Below are 22,864 nucleotides of genomic sequence, written 5' to 3'. Positions count from 1 at the left end.
CACCAATCACAGTCAAATGCCTGTCATATCGTGAGGGCGTGTAGTTGCCAACTAATCCAATTGGCTGGGGGGCCGAGTATGTCAATAATGTTTAGTATATCTATAAGCTATAACTAGTGACCTGTATTATGATATAGATATCTAACAACTAATATCAGTTCCTACTCCTTCAATAGAGAGAGATCAAATATCCTATAATGAATACTGTTTGCGCACTTCCCGGATCTCATCATATTAATATCTTCGTCGTGTGCACAGACTTATGCAAATATATACCTGGGCTGGTGGGAACAGATGATAGTGTTCAATGAATCTATGAATAACTACACCCAATACATCTCCCACTGGTCCAGGTATATAGATGATATTCTGCTGATATGGGAGGGCCCAATAGAAATATTAGATGATTTTGTGATACTATTAAACATCAATCCTTTTGGAATATTTTTGACTTATAATACAAGTATTGAGAAAGTAGAATTCCTGGATTTGACCATCTTCAAAGATGGTGAACAATTAGTCACAGAAACCTATAGAAAACCTACAGCGACGAATAATATACTACACGCGAGTAGCAATCACCATCCGTCTACTGTTAAAGGCCTACCATATGGAGAATACCTTAGAATTGCACTGATTTAAACTCTTTTAAAAAATCTGCCATGGAGTTGAGAGATTACTTAAACGTGGCTATACCAGAAAACTTTTAGCTAGAGCCTACCAGAAAGCACTAGCTAAAAATAGGTCAGAACTTCTCAAACCAAGAAAGCAAACAATATCAGATTCTAACAATATTAGATTCATATCTACTTATAACTGCCAAAGTAACATAGTGACCCCGATCATCAATAAATATTGGCATATTCTGAAAAGTGATGAAAAATTGAAGACACTTCTATCTGACAGAACTTCATTCACTTTCAGACGAGCTAATAATTTGATGGACAATCTGACGACCAGCCACTTTAGCAGACATAGAAACATAAAGCCCATTTACCAAGGCTCAATTCAGTGTGGACACTGTAAAACATGCCAGTATATGATTAAAAAAGAGACCATCACTGACAGATTTTCCCAAATCTGGAAAATTAAAACCCATATTAACTGCCAAAGCAATAACGTTATATATTGCCTGTCATGTTCATGTGATACTCTCTATACAGGTATGACTACACGTAAACTGAGTATCCGAATAACCGAACATCTAAGCAATATTTGCAATGCACAAAAGGACCTATACAAGGGTAAACAAATAACCAGTGTGGCTAAACATTTCCTCCTGTGCCACCCTGGTAAAACTACATCCTTTAAGTGTTGGTGTCTAGATAGAACAGGTCAGACCTGGCATTAGAGGTGGTAACTGTGAGAAAATACTTTTGCAGTAAGAGACTGGCTGGATTTTTAAATTAAATACAGTTATGCCACACGGGATGAACGAAGCTAACAACTATTGTGTGTTTCTTTAATAACCATAACCTCACACTATATAATATATTTTATTAGGTTTTGGATGTATTATGGATATGAACTTATGTATCTTTAATTATGGTAATCTCTATCAGTGAACATATATCTGAATAAAACACACTGGGTTCATATTGGGTGGATGTTTAATGACAATTCGTGAACACCACCTCAGTGTGTTGACCTAGAATTAGTTATTTAACTAAAATTAAAACTACAGATATCTTAACCCTAATAACATAATAATCTGATTCACAGGTAATTATAAGGTTATTATGTACTTTAATACACTGGAAAACATTATCATATTATATAATGCTGCCCATAACACAACCCATATGAGATACAATCAATTGTTCTACTTTATTTGTTGAGCATATCATAGTTTAAACCTTGATATGTGGAGACTATTACCCTTTTTAGAGAATATTAATGATGTCCTAGTATTTATACTGTTAGTAATATCTTCTGTATGGCACCTCAATTGTGTTACAGATTGGATACCGCCATAGGACATGATTAACCATTTATTTGCCAACAATGTTGATCCAAGTACTAAGGAAGGTGTATTAACTTTTTCATACTATAAAAGTTAAAACAAGTGTGTAAATGAGCCCAAGCACCCACTAACTCATGTTCATATACATATCCAAGGGTTAATAAATGTGCTAAACATAGTAAGTTATAAAACAATTATGTATCATGAACGGATGTCAGTACGGCACCTATTAAAAGATGCAAACATATATGCGTACCCAATATCATAATGACGATGATATTGATTTACAATTGCTGATACTTTTTTTTTTTTTTTTTTTTAAATCAAAGTTTTTTTATTTAGGTATTTAGCAAACAATATTGATAATATAATGATACACATAACATGTTCGATATGCCAAAGCCTGTACATAAACGACTTATAAGTAAAACACTTTTATCAAATACAAATGTCATCATGGGTGGCATATCATACACATATAGAAATATCCGCACTCAATGTTGAAACCCAGCGAAACAATCTTAATGCATATATGTCTAGAATTTCTGCTGGGTAATGATACCTATTTTTAATTTTTCTATGCTAATTTGTAAAATAACTCAACCCTGGCACCTCCAAAACATAAATAGCTACCTAATAGGATGATACTTTATAAAAACCTGTTAGGCTATAACATACTCTTTTGCTATGGGATGTGCCTTTTTTTTTTTTTAAGTATTATTTAGTTAGATAGGTGAAGAATCCTCTTCAGTAATTTAATTTGCCTGATAATATGATATCTAAGATCAAGTTGTAAGTAATGAATAATAAAATATCACGTTAATGATATGAGAGGGTTATAAGATTTAGCTTACACATATTAATTGCTTAATGAGTGGTCAGAGAGGACCTGTCATTGATAACCAGAAACCTTCTAAACTATTATAGAGCGGATTAATACCGCTGAAGAATACACCAGACTGGGTGAATATGTGAGATAAAATAATATTACCCCTCAGGAGCTCTTATTAACCTGGAGGGGGGGGGGGAGGTAGTACAGGTATATACTGTGCAGGACCATTACCAATATTTCTCTAAAATGACAACAGATATAGATATTTTATATATATATATCATACAATCAATTATATCCTATGACCTTTGTAATAGGGGTATATAGGTGATCTCAAGTAGAGAGTGTTGAAGGTAATCTAGAAATGGGCCCCTTCCAGAGCTTTAGCTGTCAGTTACAATAACACACCTGTATGATGCAATACTCAAGTGGAGGCGTGACACCTACAACTAAAGTTAAGAGTCTAGCTAAAATTATCAATATATAAGATAAGGTAGGATAAGAGATCTAGTGTCAACGTCTCTCTTCATGACATCAAAGTCTGAATATAGAAGGGGACAAGTATGAATTTGTCCACCTAATTTAACCGTGGCTGCAAGGATTATCTATAAATAATCTTAATCATAAAGTGTTAACATACATTTAGTCGGTTAAATAAAATAGTGCTAGGTCCCAGAAGCTTGTCTACGCGCCACCTCGAGGTATACTAAAGGAGAGTAAGCGTGTCACCTCGGCCGCCGGCGACACATCAATACCATAAGTAACAGGGGATGAGGTGCACTATAGGGGAATACTTCTAGTAAGATACAAATAATATATAGACAAAAGGACCTAACATAAAAAAATATAAACACATTGAACTGAACCTATGGACTTTGACAGAGAAAAACCTTAAAACATATTTGAGCATTGCAAAATGACAGTATCTGATGCATAGACATAACAATAGGATAACTTTGGGCTGAAATTAAGTGTATAGTACAAGGTGACTATTAAAGACTACTAAAAGTAACATCTGTGATATGCAAGTCTCTTACAGGGAACCAAGGATTGTGTAAATATAGGAGCAGGCTATGATGAGAACCAAAAGTTATTGCTGATAGATCTGCATCGTATATCCCATAGGAAACAGTCATTTAACTATAAATCAGCCAAAACTCTCTCATACAATCCTGTACTCCCAGCGCTGCTAATGGTATCTCACCCAATTCCAGCTGGGTCTGCAGTAAGTTCTTCTGTAGTGGAATATAAAGGCTGAAAGCTGAAATGCAGTGTCACCGCTTCTGCCAATTTAGCCTCCGGTCTCTCAGGAATGCTGTGACATGTTGGAGGTGGCTTTTTCTGCTTAATAGTAGTAGCAAGTCTCTGCTCGTGGTATAGGCGATGCGACGTATGGTCTAATGGCTGCGACAGCACTTCTTTCTGTAATGGCCGTTCCGGAGTTTCTGCAGTACTCACGGTAGCCGTTGTATTATCCACTTGCAGCACACTGTATTGGCCTTGCGATGGATAAGGTATGTCTTCATCTCCAGTACTACATAGTGATAATTGGCGACATGTTGTTGAGGGATCTGTCAGCAGGAAATCTTTCCATGTGCCTCCAGGGGCGTTTCTGATCTCGCCTCTCATTGCCGAACTGAGTGTGTCTGAAAGATCAGCAAAGCGGTTTACAATCTGTTGATCCAGATCTTGTAGTAAAATATAGAGCAGTTCCGGAGTCTTTTCCATATTAAAGACAAATTCAGGCCTAGATCTGCAGGCAAATGATAGCAGGGGTAGGCCCAAGCATCTCAACACTCACAGTATACCAGCTCTCCACAATATGGGCGCAAAGCACAGAGTTAACACCTCAGATTGACTCATGCATAGTGTCTTTCCCTTGTAGATCAGCTAACACAAGTCTACATATAAGTTTAGCTCATTCCGTTTCTATAGATAGTAACTTTAATTAGATATGGCCTAGGAGCTCAGGGTACACACGTCTGATCATCCTGGCTGTTGGCTCCGCCCCTCACAATTGCTGATACTTTTTAAACATCAATTACACGATGCATATACAGTATAGATGTGTAGCGGCATCTTATACATGACTTAGCAAACCTTAAACTATATACTCTTGCAGAGGTTTCTGCACTATCAGACCCAAGAGGTTGCTAAGTAAAGGTCTATTTGTGATAATTTCCCCCAATCGGCACATATAAAGTCTGGGTCTGTCCATTCACCCTATGAGTGGGACGCTCTATATCCATACATCACAGATGGACACTGTCATAGAAATGACATATGCATATTTGCCAAGCATCAGGCTCGTGAACACATAGAATAAGCAAAGACGAGGTATCACACATCTTACGAAGATATTAATATAATGAGATCCGGAAGTGCGCAAACATAACAGTATTCATTATAGAATATTTGATCTCTCTCTATTGAAGGAGTAGGAACTGATATTAGTTGTTAGATATCTATATCATAATACAGGTCACTAGTTATAGCTTATAGATATACTAAACATTATTAACCAAACAGTATAGCCCAGCACTCACAGTCCACACTCCAGGTGCACGCAGAAAGGATCCTGCACAGATCCTCAAAAGTAATAGCAAATACAGGAAAGAGCCACAGCACCTCAGTTATGCATCAAGTGTTGTTTATTGGTGAGACATCACAGCATACAGCAACAATGTTTCAGTCAACAATAGACCTTAATCATGTTATCATGATTAAGGTCTATTGTTGACCGAAACGTTGTTGCTGTATGCTGTGATGTCTCACCAATAAACAACACTTGATGCATAACTGAGGTGCTGTGGCTCTTTCCTGGATTTGCTAATACTAAACATTATTGACATACTCGGCCCCCCAGCCAATAGGATTAGTTGGCAAATACACGCCCTCATGATATGACAGGTATTTGACTGTTATTGGTGAGCTAAGGGGTGGTTCAATATTACGTGATGTGATTGGATGTTATCAACAATGGTTGTGTTATATTAAGAGGCGGCACGCGGGCCTCGGCTTGTCACTACACATTGAGAAAGGCTGATACAAGAGCCGAAACGCGTTTGTGTTGAATAGTGTCACACTGAGTGCACTATTTCTTGTTTTAATTTTTGTTGTCCATTATCCCTGTCACCTGAAGCCGAGGTAGCTGTTATCGGCCAGGAAACAGGGGGATGATGAGACACAGTTATAATTTATGGTTAAGGTAAATGATAATAGATGTCTACATTTTAATTATACCATTAAAGTTTGATATTTTAATATTTAATAATACCCCACTGAGATTCCCTTTATCTCTTTTTCTAGTTATCATATATGGAGGGGTAGCACCAGAATGATAACTTTTTCCCATTAATTCCTATATTACACTATAACTAGTGCGAGTACTTTTCCTTTCAATTTCTTGATGTACCCTTAAATAACCTATTGTATGTACATATCACCAGCTATAATTTGTGTTTCCTTCAGGTAGAACAAATTATTGCAGAATATAAAGTCAGAGCCCTTGAATGCCATCCAGATAAACACCCGGGAAATGAACATGCAGGTAACTATATGTGTTTGATGATGTTTGCAACATTCTAGTATATAGCACCATATGCAGAGGGAGAGAGGTTACAAAACTAAACATGACCATGGAATCCAGAAACTGCCTTATGAAACATGATGTTATCAGAACAGAAAAGCACATTTTACTGGGGTTAAGACCATAAGCAGACACCTTTTGCAACATCAGATGGGAATGAGATTATTAAGGGACAAATTATATCAAAACGCTAAAATAACATATTGAAGCTTCTAGTTAAAGTGTTTTTTTTTCACTGAAAAGAACTAAAAATGCAGAAAATTGTAATGAATAAAATCCCCAACTTACTGGGGGATAGCAACAATCCAGGTACAGAGGTCTTTACTTTCATATCATATGTAAAACCATGTAGTATACCTAAGGTGCTGCAGGTCTTTATCTTCATACCGTATGTAAAACCATGTAGTATACCTAAGGTGCAGAAGTCTTTATCTTCATACCGTATGTAAAACCATGTAGTATATCTTAGGTACAGAGGTCTTTATCTTCATACTGTATGTAAAACCATGTAGTATACCTTAGGTACAGAAGTCTTTATCTTCATACCGTATGTAAAACCATGTAGTATACCTTAGGTACAGAAGTCTTTATCTTCATACCGTATGTAAAACCATGTAGTATACCTTAGGTACTGCAAGTCTTTATCTTCATACCGTATGTAAAACCATGTAGTATACCTTAGGTACAGAGGTCTTTATCTTCATACCATATGTAAAACCATGTAGTATACCTTAGGTACAGGGGTCTTTATCTTCATACCGTATGTAAAACCATGTAGTATAGCTTAGGTACAGAAGTCTTTATTTTCATACCGTATGTAAAACCATGTAGTATACCTTAGGTACAGAAGTCTTTATTTTCATACCGTATGTAAAACCATGTAGTATACCTTAGGTACAGAGGTCTTTTACTTCATACTGTATGTAAAACCATGTAGTATACCTTAGGTACAGAGGTCTTTTACTACATACCGTATGTAAAACCATGTAGTATACCTTAGGTACAGAGGTCTTTATCTTCATACCGTATGTAAAACCATGTAGTATACCTTAGGTACAGAGGTCTTTATCTTCATACCATATGTGAAACCATGAAGTATACCTTAGGTGCTGCAAGTCTTTACTTTCATACCGTATGTGAAACCATGTAGTATACCTTAGGTGCTGCAAGTCTTTATCTTCATACCGTATGTAAAACCATGTAGTATACCTTAGGTACAGAGGTCTTTATCTTCATACTGTATGTAACACCATGTAGTATACCTAAGGTGCTGCAAGTCTTTAGCTTCATACCATATGTAAAACCATGTAGTATACCTTAGGTACAGAAGTCTTTATCTTCATACCGTATGTAAAACCATTTAGTATACCTTAGGTACAGATGTCTTTATCTTCATACCGTCTGTAAAACCATGTAGTTGCCTTAGGTACAGAAGTCTTTATCTTCATACAATATGTAAAACCATGTAGTATACCTTATGTACAGAAGTCTTTATCTTCATACCGTATGTAAAACCATGTAGTATACCTTAGGTACAGAGGTCTTTATCTTTATACCGTATGTAACACCATGTTGTATACCTAAGGTGCTGCAAGTCTTTATCTTCATACCATATGTAAAACATGTAGTATACCTTAGGTGCTGCAAGTCTTTATCTTCATACTGTATGTAAAACCATGTAGTATACCTTAGGTACAGAAGTCTTTCTCTTCGTACTGTATGTAAAACCATGTAGTATACCTTAGGTACAGAGGTCTTTATCTTCATACCGTATGTAAAACCATGTAGTATACCTTAGGTACAGAGGTCTTTATCTTCATACCGTATATAAAACCATGTAGTATACCTTAGGTACAGAAGTCTTTATCTTCATACCATATGCTGCTGCAAGTCTTTATCTTCATACCGTATGTAAAACCATGTAGTATACCTTAGGTACAGAGGTCTTTATCTTCATACTGTATGTAAAACCATGTAGTATACCTTTGGTACAGAAGTCTTTATCTTCATACCATATGTAAAACCATGTAGTATGCCTTAGGTACAGGGGTCTTTATCTTCATACCATATGTAACACCATGTAGTATACCTTAGGTATTGCAGGTCTTTATGTTCATACCGTATGTAACACCATATAGTATACCTTAGGTGCAGAGGTATTGATCTTCATACCGTATGTAAAACCATGTTGTATACCTTAGGTGCTGCAAGTCTTTATCTTCATACCGTATGTAAAACCATGAAGTATAACTTAGGTACAGAGGTCTTTATCTTCATACCGTATGTAAAACCATGAAGTATACCTTAGGTGCTGCAAGTCTTTATCTTCATACCGTATGTAAAATCATGTAGTATACCTTAGGTACAGAAGTCTTTATCTTCATACAATATGTAAAACCATGTAGTATACCTTAGGTACAGAGGTCTTTATCTTCATACAGTATGCAAAACCATGTAGTATACCTTAGGTACAGAAGTCTTTATCTTCATACCATATGTAAAACCATGTAGTATACCTTTGGTACAGAAGTCTTTAACTTCATACCATATGTAACACCATGTAGTATACTTTAGGTGCTGCAAGTCTTTATCTTCATACCGTATGTAAAACCATGTAGTATACATTATTTACAGAGGTCTTTATCTTCATACTGTATGTAACACCATGTAGTATACCTTAGGTACAGAAGTCTTTATCTTCGTACTGTATGTAAAACCATGTAGTATACCTTAGGTACAGAAGTCTTTATCTTCATACCGTATGTAACACCATGTAGTATACCTTAGGTACAGAAGTCTTTATCTTCATACCATATGTAAAACCATGTAGTATACCTTAGGTACAGAAGTCTTTAACTTCATACCATATGTAACACCATGTAGTATACCTTAGGTGCTTCAAGTCTTTATCTTCATACCATATGTAAAACCAGGTAGTATACCTTATGTACAGAGGTCTTTATCTTCATACCTTGTGTAAAACCATGTAGTATACCTTAGGTACTGCAGGTCTTTATCTTCATACCGTATGTAAAACCATGTTGTATACCTTAGGTACAGAGGTATTGATCTTCATACCGTATGTAAAACCATGTTGTATACCTTAGGTGCTGCAAGTCTTTATCTTCATACCGTATGTAAAACCATGTAGTATACCTTAGGTGCTGCAAGTCTTTATCTTCATACCATATGTAAAACCATGTAGTATACCTTAGGTACAGAAGTCTTTATCTTCATACCGTATGCAAAACCATGTAGTATACCTTAGGTACAGAAGTCTTTATCTTCATACCGTATGTAAAACCATGTAGTATACCTTAGGTACTTCAAGTCTTTATCTTCATACCATATGTAAAACCATTTAGTATACCTTAGGTACAGAGGTCTTTATCTTCATACCATATGTAAAACCATGTAGTATACCTTAGGTACAGAAGTCTTTATCTTCATACCGTATGTAAAACCATGTAGTATACCTTAGGTACTGCAGGTCTTTATCTTCATACCGTATGTAAAACCATGTAGCATACCTTAGGTGCTGCAGGTCTTTATCTTCATACCGTATGTAAAACCATGTAGTACACCTTTGGTACAGAGGTCTTTATCTTCATACCGTATGTAAAACCATGTAGTATACCTTAGGTACAGAAGTCTATATCTTCATACCATATGTAAAACCATGTAGTATACCTTAGGTACAGAAGTCTATATCTTCATACCATATGTAAAACCATGTAGTATACCTTAGGTACAGAAGTCTTTATCTTCATACTGTATGTAAAACCATGTAGTATACCTTAGGCGCTACAGGTCTTTATCTTCATACCATATGTAAAACCATTTAGTATACCTTAGGTACAGAGGTCTTTATCTTCATACCATATGTAAAACCATGTAGTATACCTTAGGTACAGAAGTCTTTATCTTCATACCGTATGTAAAACCATGTAGTATACCTTAGGTACTGCAGGTCTTTATCTTCATACCGTATGTAAAACCATGTAGCATACCTTAGGTGCTGCAGGTCTTTATCTTCATACCGTATGTAAAACCATGTAGTACACCTTTGGTACAGAGGTCTTTATCTTCATACCGTATGTAAAACCATGTAGTATACCTTAGGTACAGAAGTCTATATCTTCATACCATATGTAAAACCATGTAGTATACCTTAGGAACAGAAGTCTATATCTTCATACCATATGTAAAACCATGTAGTATACCTTAGGTACAGAAGTCTTTATCTTCATACTGTATGTAAAACCATGTAGTATACCTTAGGCGCTACAGGTCTTTATCTTCATACCTTATGTAAAACCATGTAGTATACCTTATGTGCTGCAGGTCTTTATCTTCATACCGTATGTAAAACCATGTAGTATACCTTAGGTGCTGCAGGTCTTTATCTTCATACCGTATGTAAAACCATGTAGTATACCTTAGGTACAGAGGTCTTTATCTTCATACCGTATGTAAAACCATGTAGTATACCTTAGGTACTGAGGTCTTTATCTTCATACTGTACATAAAACCATGTAGTATACCTTAGGTACAGAGGTCTTTATCTTCATACTGTATGTAAAACCATGTAGTATACCTTAGGTACAGAGGTCTTTATCTTCATACCGTCTGTAAAACCATGTAGTATACCTTAGGTGCTGCAGGTCTTTACCTTCATACCATATGTAAAACCATGTAGTATACCTTAGGTACAGAGGTCTTTATCTTCATACCATATGTAAAACCATGTAGTATACCTTATTTACAGAAATCTTTATCTTCATACCATATGTAAAACTATGTAGTATACCTTAGGTACAGAAGTCTTTATCTTCATACTGTTTGTAAAACCATGTAGTATACCTTAGGTACTGCAATTCTTTATCTTCATACCATATGTAAAACCATGTAGTATACCTTAGGTACAGAGGTCTTTATCTTCATACTGTATGTAAAACCATGTAGTATACATTAGGTACAGAAGTCTTTATCTTCATACCGTATGTAAAACCATGTAGTATACCTTAAGTACTGCAAGTCTTTATCTTTATACCGTATGTAAAACCATGTAGTATACCTTAGGTACAGAGGTCTTTATCTTCATACCGTATGTAAAACCATGTAGTTTACCTTAGGTACAGAGGTCTTTATCTTCATACCGTATGTAAAACCATGTAGTATACCTTAGGTACAGAGGTCTTTATCTTCATACCGTATGTAAAACCATGTAGTTTACCTTAGGTACTGCAAGTTTTTATCTTCATACCATATGTAAAACCATGTAGCATACCTTAGTTACAGAAATCTTTATCTTCATACCATATGTAAAACTATGTAGTATACCTTAGGTACAGAAGTCTTTATCTTCATACCGTATGTAAAACCATTTAGTATACCTTAGGTACAGATGTCTTTATCTTCATACCGTCTGTAAAACCGTGTAGTATACCTTAGGTACAGAAGTCTTTATCTTCATACAATATTTAAAACCATGTAGTATACCTTATGTACAGAAGTCTTTATCTTCATACCGTATGTAAAACCATGTAGTATACCTTAGGTACAGAGGTCTTTATCTTTATACCGTATGTAACACCATGTTGTATACCTAAGGTGCTGCAAGTCTTTATCTTCATACCATATGTAAAACATGTAGTATACCTTAGGTGCTGCAAGTCTTTATCTTCATACCGTATGTAAAACCATGTAGTATACCTTAAGTACAGAAGTCTTTCTCTTCGTACTGTATGTAAAACCATGTAGTATACCTTAGGTACAGAGGTCTTTATCTTCATACCGTATGTAAAACCATGTAGTATACCTTAGGTACAGAGGTCTTTATCTTCATACCGTATATAAAACCATGTAGTATACCTTAGGTACAGAGGTCTTTATCTTCATACCGTATATAAAACCATGTAGTATACCTTAGGTACAGAAGTCTTTATCTTCATACCATATGCTGCTGCAAGTCTTTATCTTCATACCGTATGTAAAACCATGTAGTATACCTTAGGTACAGAGGTCTTTATCTTCATACTGTATGTAAAACCATGTAGTATACATTAGGTACAGAAGTCTTTATCTTCATACCGTATGTAAAACCATGTAGTATACCTTAAGTCCTGCAAGTCTTTATCTTTATACCGTATGTAAAACCATGTAGTATACCTTAGGTACAGAGGTCTTTATCTTCATACCGTATGTAAAACCATGTAGTTTACCTTAGGTACAGAGGTCTTTATCTTCATACCGTATGTAAAACCATGTAGTATACCTTAGGTACAGAGGTCTTTATCTTCATACCGTATGTAAAACCATGTAGTTTACCTTAGGTACTGCAAGTTTTTATCTTCATACCATATGTAAAACCATGTAGTATACCTTAGTTACAGAAATCTTTATCTTCATACCATATGTAAAACTATGTAGTATACCTTAGGTACAGAAGTCTTTATCTTCATACCGTATGTAAAACCATTTAGTATACCTTAGGTACAGATGTCTTTATCTTCATACCGTCTGTAAAACCGTGTAGTATACCTTAGGTACAGAAGTCTTTATCTTCATACAATATTTAAAACCATGTAGTATACCTTATGTACAGAAGTCTTTATCTTCATACCGTATGTAAAACCATGTAGTATACCTTAGGTACAGAGGTCTTTATCTTTATACCGTATGTAACACCATTTAGTATACCTTAGGTACAGATGTCTTTATCTTCATACCGTATATAAAACCATGTAGTATACCTTAGGTACAGAGGTCTTTATCTTCATACCGTATATAAAACCATGTAGTATACCTTAGGTACAGAAGTCTTTATCTTCATACCATATGCTGCTGCAAGTCTTTATCTTCATACCGTATGTAAAACCATGTAGTATACCTTAGGTACAGAGGTCTTTACCTTCATACCATACGTAAACCATGTAGTGTACCTTAGGTACAGAGGTCTTTATCTTCATACTGTATGTAAAACCATGTAGTATACCTTAGGTACAGAGGTCTTTACCTTCATACCGTATGTAAAACCATGTAGTATACCTTTGGTACAGAAGTCTTTATCTTCATACCATATGTAAAACCATGTAGTATGCCTTAGGTACAGGGGTCTTTATCTTCATACCGTATGTAACACCATGTAGTATACCTTAGGTATTGCAGGTCTTTATGTTCATACCGTATGTAACACCATATAGTATACCTTAGGTGCAGAGGTATTGATCTTCATACCGTATGTAAAACCATGTTGTATACCTTAGGTGCTGCAAGTCTTTATCTTCATACCGTATGTAAAACCATGTAGTATACCTTAGGTACAGAAGTCTTTATCTTCATACCATATGTAAAACCATGTAGTATACCTTAGGTACAGAAGTCTTTAACTTCATACCATATGTAACATGATGTAGTATACTTTAGGTGCTGCAAGTCTTTATCTTCATACCGTATGTAAAACCATGTAGTATACATTATTTACAGAGGTCTTTATCTTCATACTGTATGTAACACCATGTAGTATACCTTAGGTACAGAAGTCTTTATCTTCGTACTGTATGTAAAACCATGTAGTATACATTATTTACAGAGGTCTTTATCTTCATACCGTATGTAACACCATGTAGTATACCTTATGTGCTGCAGGTCTTTATCTTCATACCGTATGTAAAACCATGTAGTATACCTTAGGTACAGAGGTCTTTATCTTCATACCGTCTGTAAAACCATGTAGTATACCTTAGGTGCTGCAGGTCTTTACCTTCATACCATATGTAAAACCATGTAGCATATCTTAGGTACAGAGGTCTTTATCTTCATACTGTATGTAAAACCATGTAGTATACATTAGGTACAGAAGTCTATATCTTCATACCGTATGTAAAACCATGTAGTATACCTTAAGTACTGCAAGTCTTTATCTTTATACTGTATGTAAAACCATGTAGTATACCTTAGGTACAGAGGTCTTTATCTTCATACCGTATGTAAAACCATGTAGTATACCTTAGGTACTGCAAGTTTTTATCTTCATACCATATGTAAAACCATGTAGTATACCTTAGTTACAGAAATCTTTATCTTCATACCATATGTAAAACTATGTAGTATACCTTAGGTACAGAAGTCTTTATCTTCATACTGTATGTAAAACCATGTAGTATACCTTAGGTACAGAGGTCTTTATCTTCATATCATATGTAAAACCATGTAGTATACCTTAGGTACAGAAGTCTTTATCTTCATACTGTATGTAAAACCATGTAGTATACCTTAGGTACAGAGGTCTGTATATTAATGCTTGTCAGGGTGCCAGGAATCAGACTGAGACGAGAAGTGCAAAAATCATCACACCTTTATTAATAATAAAAAAATAATAAAAAGTCAAATAACAAGCCAGGAGTCAAAGCCAGAGCTGGTAGTCAGACGAGCCGAGTCAGGAGCCAAAGCGAATAGTCAGACGAGCCAGAATCAGGAACAAGGAAAACAGCAGAGTCAGGAACAAGTCAGGGATCAGGAACCAGGAAGGAAGTCAGACAGCCAGGTAATACACAGGAACTCTCACAAGCAGGTGTGAGACAACGCAAAAGCAAAACATACTGAACAGAGGCCCTTTAAATAATAAGTGATGACATCACAATTCTGAGACTGCATCCTGTCTCACACAGATGATGCACTCCAGTCTGGCCATAAAAGGAAATGCAGGAAATGAACAGCATCCCCCAACAATGCACCATAGTCAGGAAGAGAGGTGAGTAAAATAGCTGCCAGCAGCATATGGCTAACAAAACAGGTAAAAAACCCTGACAGTACCCTCCCCTCAATGACTCCTCCCCCGCGGGAGGACAAAAGGCTTATTGGGGAAATGGGCATGGAAGGCACGTAGGCGGGTGGGAGCATGAACATCAGAGGAGGGAACCCAAGAACGCTCCTCCGGACCGTAGCCCCTCCAGTGAACCAAATACTGTACACGGCCCCTGGACATACGAGAGTCAGTAATGCTGCTGACCTCATAGTCCTAATGGTTGTCAACAAAGATAGGATGGGGACGAGGCAACGCAGTGGTAAACCGATTACAAACCAATGGTTTCAAGAGGGAGACATGAAAAACATTGGAGATGCGCATTGCAGGAGGAAGGTCAAGAGCGTAGACCACAGGATTGACCCGTTAGAGTATTAAAAAAGGACCAACATAACAGGGAGCCAGTTTTTTGGAAGACACACAAAGGTTCAAGTTGCGAGAGGACAGCCAAACTCTCTCACCAACCTGGTAGGAAGGCGCAAGCAGACGCCTACGATCAGCCTGGAACTTTTAGCACTGAATAGAATGATGAAGGCAATCCTGAATCTGCACCCATGTGGAACGGAGTTGCCGGAGATTCTCTTCCAAAGCTGGAATACCCTGAGACATGAATGAATCGGGCAACAAGGATGGTTGAAGCCCATAATTCGCCATGAACAGGGATAACTTGGAGGAAGCATTAATAGCACTATTACGAGCAAACTCTGCCCAAGTTAACAGTTTAGACCAAGTATTGTGGTGATCTGAGACATAGCAACGGAGGAACTGTTCCAGAGCTTGATTAGACCGTTCCGCAGCCCCATTGGATTGAGGGTGATATGCCGAGGAGAAGGAAAGTTGGATCCCCATTTGAGCACAAAAGGAACGCCAAAATCTGGAGACAAACTGGCTACCCCGGTCTGACACTATCTCCTTGGGTAACCTATGTAAACGGAAGACCTCCCTGGCAAAAATTAAAGCAAGCTCCTGAGCGGTAGGCAACTTCATCAAGGGAATGCAATGTGACATTTAAGAAAAATGGTCAACCACCATAAGGATAACAGTATTGCCATTGGAAACAGGGAGCTCGACAATGAAGTCCATGGAAAGATGTGTCCAAGGACGCTCACCATTAGCAATAGGTTGAAGATGACCCACAGGAAGAGTCTTATTTTGTGCACAAACTGAGGTCATCAGAATGAAGACCTGACCACCAGAATTGTTGAGTGACAGACCAATTCATTTGGTTCTTGCCTGGGTGACCTGCGGCTTAAGGATAGTGGTAAGTGTGCAAAAGTTTAGTTTGAAAATTCTCAGGAACAAAACACTTACCACTAGGTTTCTCAGGAGGTGCATTGGTTTGTGCAGCCAGGATCTCCTCCCCCAAGGGAGAAGTCAAATTAGTACATATGGTAGCTAAAATATGGTCAGGAGGTATAACAGGAGTAGGTACAGACTCCTCCTTGGACAGAGGCGAAAATTGTCTAGAGAGGGCATCAGCCCCAACATTCTTACTACCAGGGAGGTAGGAGACCACATAATTAAATGAGACAAAAATAGCGCCCATCTGGCCTGTCGGGGCGTCAAACGTTTTGTTTCAGATAGATAATTTAAATTCTTGTGGTCAGTAAGAATGAGCACTGGCACGCTAGTACCCTCAAGAAGATACCTCCATTCCTTGAGTGCCAAAATTATGGCCAGTAATTCCCTTTCGCCAATTTCATAATTGCCCTCCACTGGAGACAATTTCTTAGAGAAGAAACCACACGGATGCAAGGAACCGTCAGGCGTAGGACGTTGAGACAAGAGGGCACCTACTCCAGTCTCAGACTCATCGACCTCAAGAAGAAAGGCAGGACAGGGTTAGGATGAGCCAGAACTGGAGCAGCAGCAAAGGCAGTCTTAAGACTATCAAAGGCCTTAATGGCAGTAGGTGACCAATGGAGTGGATCATTCTCTTTACGGGTCATGTCTGTGATAGGTTTGACCAAGGAAGAAAAGTTTTTAATAAACTTTCTATAGTAATTGGCAAACCCCAAAAAATGTTGAATAAACCGAAGACCAACTGGGCGAGGCCACTGCAGGTAACTTGTCAGGATCCATGGAGAACCCTGCAACGGAGATAACATAACCTAGGAAGGTTACTTGAGTCTGATGGAACTCACATTTCTCGAGTTTACAAAACAGGCGTTCTCACGTAGTCTCTGAAGAACCTGTGTAACATCAGAACGATGAGCCTCAAGTGTGGGTGAGTGTATGAGGATGTCATCTAAGTACACCACAACACACTGTTGCAACATATCTAGTAGGACATCATTAATAAATTCCTGGAAAACAGCAGGAGCATTACATAGGCCAAAGGGCATTACACGATACTCATAATGCCCGCTCCTGGTGTTAAACGCTGTTTTCCATTCGTGGCCCTCCTTGATCCTAACGATATTGTACGCACCTCTCAAATCAAGTTTAGTAAAGACCATAGCTCCCTTGAGGCGGTCATAGAGTTCCGTAATGAGCGGAATAGGGTAAGCATTCTTAATGGTAAGACGATTAAGACCCCTATAATCGATGCATGGTCTTAACTTGCAACCCTTTTTCTTCACAAAGAAGAAGCCAGCCCCTGCAGGAGAGCAGGATTTGCGGATGATCCCCCGCGACAGAGCATCGGCAACATACTCCTCCATAGCACAATTCTTTGCAACAGACAGAGGGTAAACCCGGCCCTGAGGAGGAATGGCTCCTGGTGTCAGGTCTATGGCACAATCGTAAGACCAGTAAGGAGGCAACGTACCGGCACACACCTTGTCAAAAACGTCTAGGAACTCTCGGTACTCTTCTGGCAATTGAGATACCGAAGAAGTGCACAAGACTTTAACTGATTTCCGAAGACAAGTGGAAATACATTGCGGGGACCACGACAAAATTTCGGACCTGTGCCAGTCGAGACTGGGATTGTGCTTTTGGAGCCAAGGATAACCCAGAACAACCGGAAAATGTGGAGAGATTATCACCTGGAACTGGAGCGTTTCAAAATGGAGAGCCCCAACAGCCATGGATAATGGAGCAGTTTAGTGAGTAAGGAGTGCGGGCTGAAGGGGCCTGCCATCAATGGCCTCAATAGCAAGCGGAATGGACCGAGGCAAAACAAGAATGGAGTGCTTTGATACAAAAGCACTGTCAATGAAATAGCCCGCAGCACCGGAGTCAACAAGAGCCTGGGTGATTATGGAGGAGTCCACCCAGGAAAGGACAACCGTGACCAAAGGTTTCTCCTTAAGTGGTTCCAGGGACGAGGATAAACCACCAAGGTCTGTCCCAGACAGGACCTTAGGTGTGAGCGTTTCCCGGCCGTGTAGGACAAGACTTCAAAAGGTGGCCCTGTAACCCACAATAGAGGCAGAGCCCCTCCCTCCTCCTAAAGGCCCTCTCCGCCACGGAGAGACGCGTGAATCCCAACTGCATCGGCTCAGCAGTACCTGGTGACTTGGGACCAGGAGTCATGGGAGGAGAGGGAGGCATGGGTGGGAACGAACATGTAGGAGACAACGGAACAGGAAGCTTCCGCAAGAGCTCCTTGAAAGAGGGCCTCTCTCTGAGTCTGATGTCAATTAGGATAAAAAAAGACACCAATGTCTCTAGATCCTCTGGTAAATCTCTGGCAGCAACTTCGTCTTTAATCGCATCAGAGAGCCCATGAAAGAAGGTGGCAACAAGGGCTTCATTGTTCCAACCAACCTCTGCAGCAAGCGTACGGAACTCAATAGCATACTGAGCAACAGATCTTGTACCTTGCTGAATGGACATAAGTCGTTTAGCAGCAGAGGAGGAGCGAGCCGGAACATCAAATACCCTTCAAAAGGAGGCCACAAATTCAGGGTAATTTGAAATCACAGGTTTATTAGTCTCCCACAAGGGATTAGCCCAGGCAAGAGCTGTGTCAGAGAGTAACGAGATGAGAAATCCCACCTTAGCTCTGTCAGAGGGAAATGCCTGAGGTAACATCTCAAAGTAAATGCCAACCTGGTTCAAAAACCCTCTGCACTGAATAGGATCGCCTCCATATCGCTGAGGTAGAGGTGCAGAACCGGACATGCTCCTGGTAGGACTAGGTGCAGCAGCGGAAACAGGAGCAGTCATAACTTGTGGGACACTTTGGTCCAAATTGTGAGGATTCCAGTCCAGCTTTTCCTTCCTAACTTGGATTTCCTGTTTACCTGGTTACTCCTCTATTTAAGTCATCATTTCACCTTAAACAGGTGCTTAGTTATTTTGCTCTCAAGCTGAAGCTACACCTGTTTACTGCATGTCTCTAGACAAATCTCTTTCTGGATTACAACACTGGATACCTATTATATATAAAACTTTCACAAGTTTCATTACCATAGGATTGAACTCTCCTTGATGCTAAATACCTGTTTCAAGCTACAGCAATCTAGCAGCTAAAGGACTTTACTTGCTGTTAAACAAACTGCTCCTGCAAGCTTGAATACTACAAGCAATACCTGCTACTATGGTTTTGCTCTGACCATCCAGTCTCAGGTAAAATAATTGACTCTGAATGCAAACTGCTCTGTGTTGACATGCACACATCCTTGCTCCCTGAAGTTCACTTGTAGTCATAACCTGCTTACCGGGGGAAGCCTTTCACTCAGGAGTTCAGACAACATTTCAAAAGAATTTACTCTGCACAGGATTGCCTTCAATACAGTCAGTTCAGCACCAGAGCTTAGCCACGCCCCTTTTTGCATCTGCAAACGGATTGGTTCCACTCAAGCCTGTTTTGATCACAGTACACACAGGAACCAGCTCTACAGCAGCACAACAGCTCTGCTTAGTTGAATGCAAGCACTGCTGCAGGGACACAGACCAAGTATTTAACGGGCAAGCGTTACTGTGTACTTCTCTATTGAGCCAGGTGCTTTTATATTCCTAGCTACAAATGAAGCAGAGATTTACTTGTCCTATAATTAAATACATCTGCAAGAAGCTACCTATCCTAACTCTCAGTTGCAACTTCATTACAAGTATAGCAGCTATCTGAATTTCATTTCTATAAAAGTCACTAAGTAAACCTGGGCTATAAAAAAGATAGTTCAGCATTCAAAGTGATACATATTACACTTTTTGTCTGCTAGGTCAGCAGTTGAGATCCTAATCTCTATTGCTATCTACATAGCCTGACACAAATGTGCAGTGCGAGTCAGCAGGGTTTGCAAGGCTAGTGCAAATTGATCCAAGCGGTGGTCCTGTTCATCCATCCAGGAAATGATGGCAGGTAAAGGTGGATTATTAGCACCATCAGGATTCATGGCCTTTGCGTAATGTCAGGGTGCCAGGAATCAGACTGAGATGAGAAGTGCAAAAATAATCACACCTTTATTAATAACCAAAAAATAATAAAAAGTCCACAAGTCAAATAACAAGCCAGGAGTCAAAACCAGAGCTGGTAGTCAGACGAGCTGAGTCAGGAGCCAAAGCGAATAGTCAGACGAGCCGGAATCAGGAACAAGGAAAACAGCAGAGTCAGGAACGAGCCAGGGATCAGGAACCAGGAAGGACGTCAGACAGCCAGGTAATATACAGGAACTCTCACAAACAGGTCTGAGACAACGCAAAGGCAAAGCATACTGAACAGAGGCCCTTTAAATAATAAGTGATGACATCACAATTCTGAGACTGCATCCTGTCTCACACAGATGATGCACTCCAGTCTGGCCATAAAAGGAAGTGCAGGAGATGAGCAGCATCCACAATGCACCATAGTCAGGAAGAGAGGTGAGTAAAATGGCTGCCAGCAGCACATGGCAAACAAAACAGGGAAAAAACCCTGACAGTACTGTATGTAAAACCATGTAGTATACCTTAGGTACAGAGGTCTTTATCTTCATAACGTATGTAAAACCATGTAGTATACCTTAGGTAGAGAAGTCTTTATCTTCATACCGTATATAAAACCATGTAGTATACCTTAGGTAGAGAAGTCTTTATCTTCATACCGTATGTAAAACCATGTAAATATACATTAGGTTCTGCACATCTTTATCTTCATACCGTATGTAAAACCATGTAGTATACCTTAGGTACAGAAGTCTTTATCTTCATACCGTCTGTAAAACCATGTAGTATACCTTAGGTACAGAGGTCTTTATCTTCATACCGTATGTAAAACCATGTAGTATACCTTAGGTACAGAAGTCTTTATCTTCATACCGTATGTAAAACCATGTAGTATACCTTAGGTACAGAGGTCTTTATCTTCATACCATATGTAAAACCATGTAGTATACCTTATGTGCTGCAGGTCTTTATCTTCATACCGTATGTAAAACCATGTAGTATACCTTAGGTACAGAGGTCTTTAACTTCATACCATATGTAACACCATGTAGTATACCTTAGGTACAGAGGTCTTTATCTTCATACCATAATTAAAACCATGTAGTATACCTTAGGTACAGAGGTCTTTATCTTCATACCGTATGTAAAACCATGTAGTATACCTTAGGTACAGAGGTCTTTATCTTCATACCGTATGTAAAACCATGTAGTATACCTTAGGTACAGAGGTCTTTATCTTCATACCGTATGTAAAACCATGTAGTATACCTTACGTAGAGAGGTCTTTATCTTCATACCGTATGTAAAACCATGTAGTATACCTTAGGTAGAGAAGTCTTTAACTTCATACCATATGTAACACCATGTAGTATACCTTAGGTACAGAGGTCTTTATCTTCATACCATAATTAAAACCATGTAGTATACCTTAGGTACAGAGGTCTTTATCTTCATACTGTATATAAAACCATGTAGTATATCTTAGGTACAGAGTTCTTTATCTTCATACCATATGTAACACCATGTAGTATACCTTAGGTACAGAGGTCTTTATCTTCATACCGTATGTAAAACCATGTAGTATACCTTAGGTAGAGAAGTCTTTATCTTCATACCGTATGTAAAACCATGTAGTATACCTTAGGTAGAGAAGTCTTTATCTTCATACCGTATGTAAAACCATGTAGTATACCTTAGGTAGAGAAGTCTTTATCTTCATACCGTATGTAAAATCATGTAATATACCTTAGGTTCTGCACATCTTTATCTTCATACCGTATGTAAAACCATGTAGTATACCTTAGGTGCTGTAAGTCTTTATCTTCATACCATATGTAAAACCATGTAGTATACCTTAGGTACAGAAGTCTTTAACTTCATACCATATGTAACACCATGTAGTATACCTTAGGTACAGAGGTCTTTATCTTCATACCATATGTAAAACCATGTAGTATACCTTAGGTACAGAGGTCTTTATCTTCATACTGTATATAAAACCATGTAGTATATCTTAGGTACAGAAGTCTTTATCTTCATACTGTATATAAAACCATGTAGTATACCTTAGGTACAGAGGTCTTTATCTTCATACCATATGTAAAACCATGTAGTATACCTTAGGTACAGAGGTCTTTATCTTCATACCATATGTAAAACCATGTAGTATACCTTAGGTACAGAAGTCTTTTTTTTTTGTTGAAAATTAGCTTTATTGTATAATATATGAAATAAAGGTTACAACTTTTGGAGATGCAGCTCCATAATCGACATATAGCACTGTTTATAGGCACTATTGAGCTAATCAATTTTAATAAATCAACATAACTTTGGACTGGTGCAACTCATGTCAATCTA

General features: G+C 38.2%; 1 protein-coding gene across 1 annotated transcript in view; it reads left to right on the top strand.

The window, feature by feature from the left end:
- Nucleotides 1–5,994: 5,994 nt before the first annotated feature.
- DNAJC12 (DnaJ heat shock protein family (Hsp40) member C12) overlaps nt 5,995–22,864 on the top strand; it is a 116,289-nt gene continuing 99,419 nt past the window's right edge. Inside the window, exons 1-2 of the mRNA XM_053705115.1 lie at nt 5,995–6,003; nt 6,267–6,345. Of these exons, the coding sequence (XP_053561090.1) occupies nt 5,995–6,003; nt 6,267–6,345 (88 nt within the window). The remainder of the gene's footprint in view (nt 6,004–6,266; nt 6,346–22,864) is intronic.

The sequence above is a fragment of the Bombina bombina genome, chromosome 3 (assembly GCF_027579735.1).
Source record: "Bombina bombina isolate aBomBom1 chromosome 3, aBomBom1.pri, whole genome shotgun sequence".
NCBI lineage: Eukaryota > Metazoa > Chordata > Amphibia > Anura > Bombinatoridae > Bombina > Bombina bombina.
The sequence above is the reverse complement of the archived record's forward strand: the minus strand, read 5'-3'. Positions and strand labels throughout refer to the sequence as shown.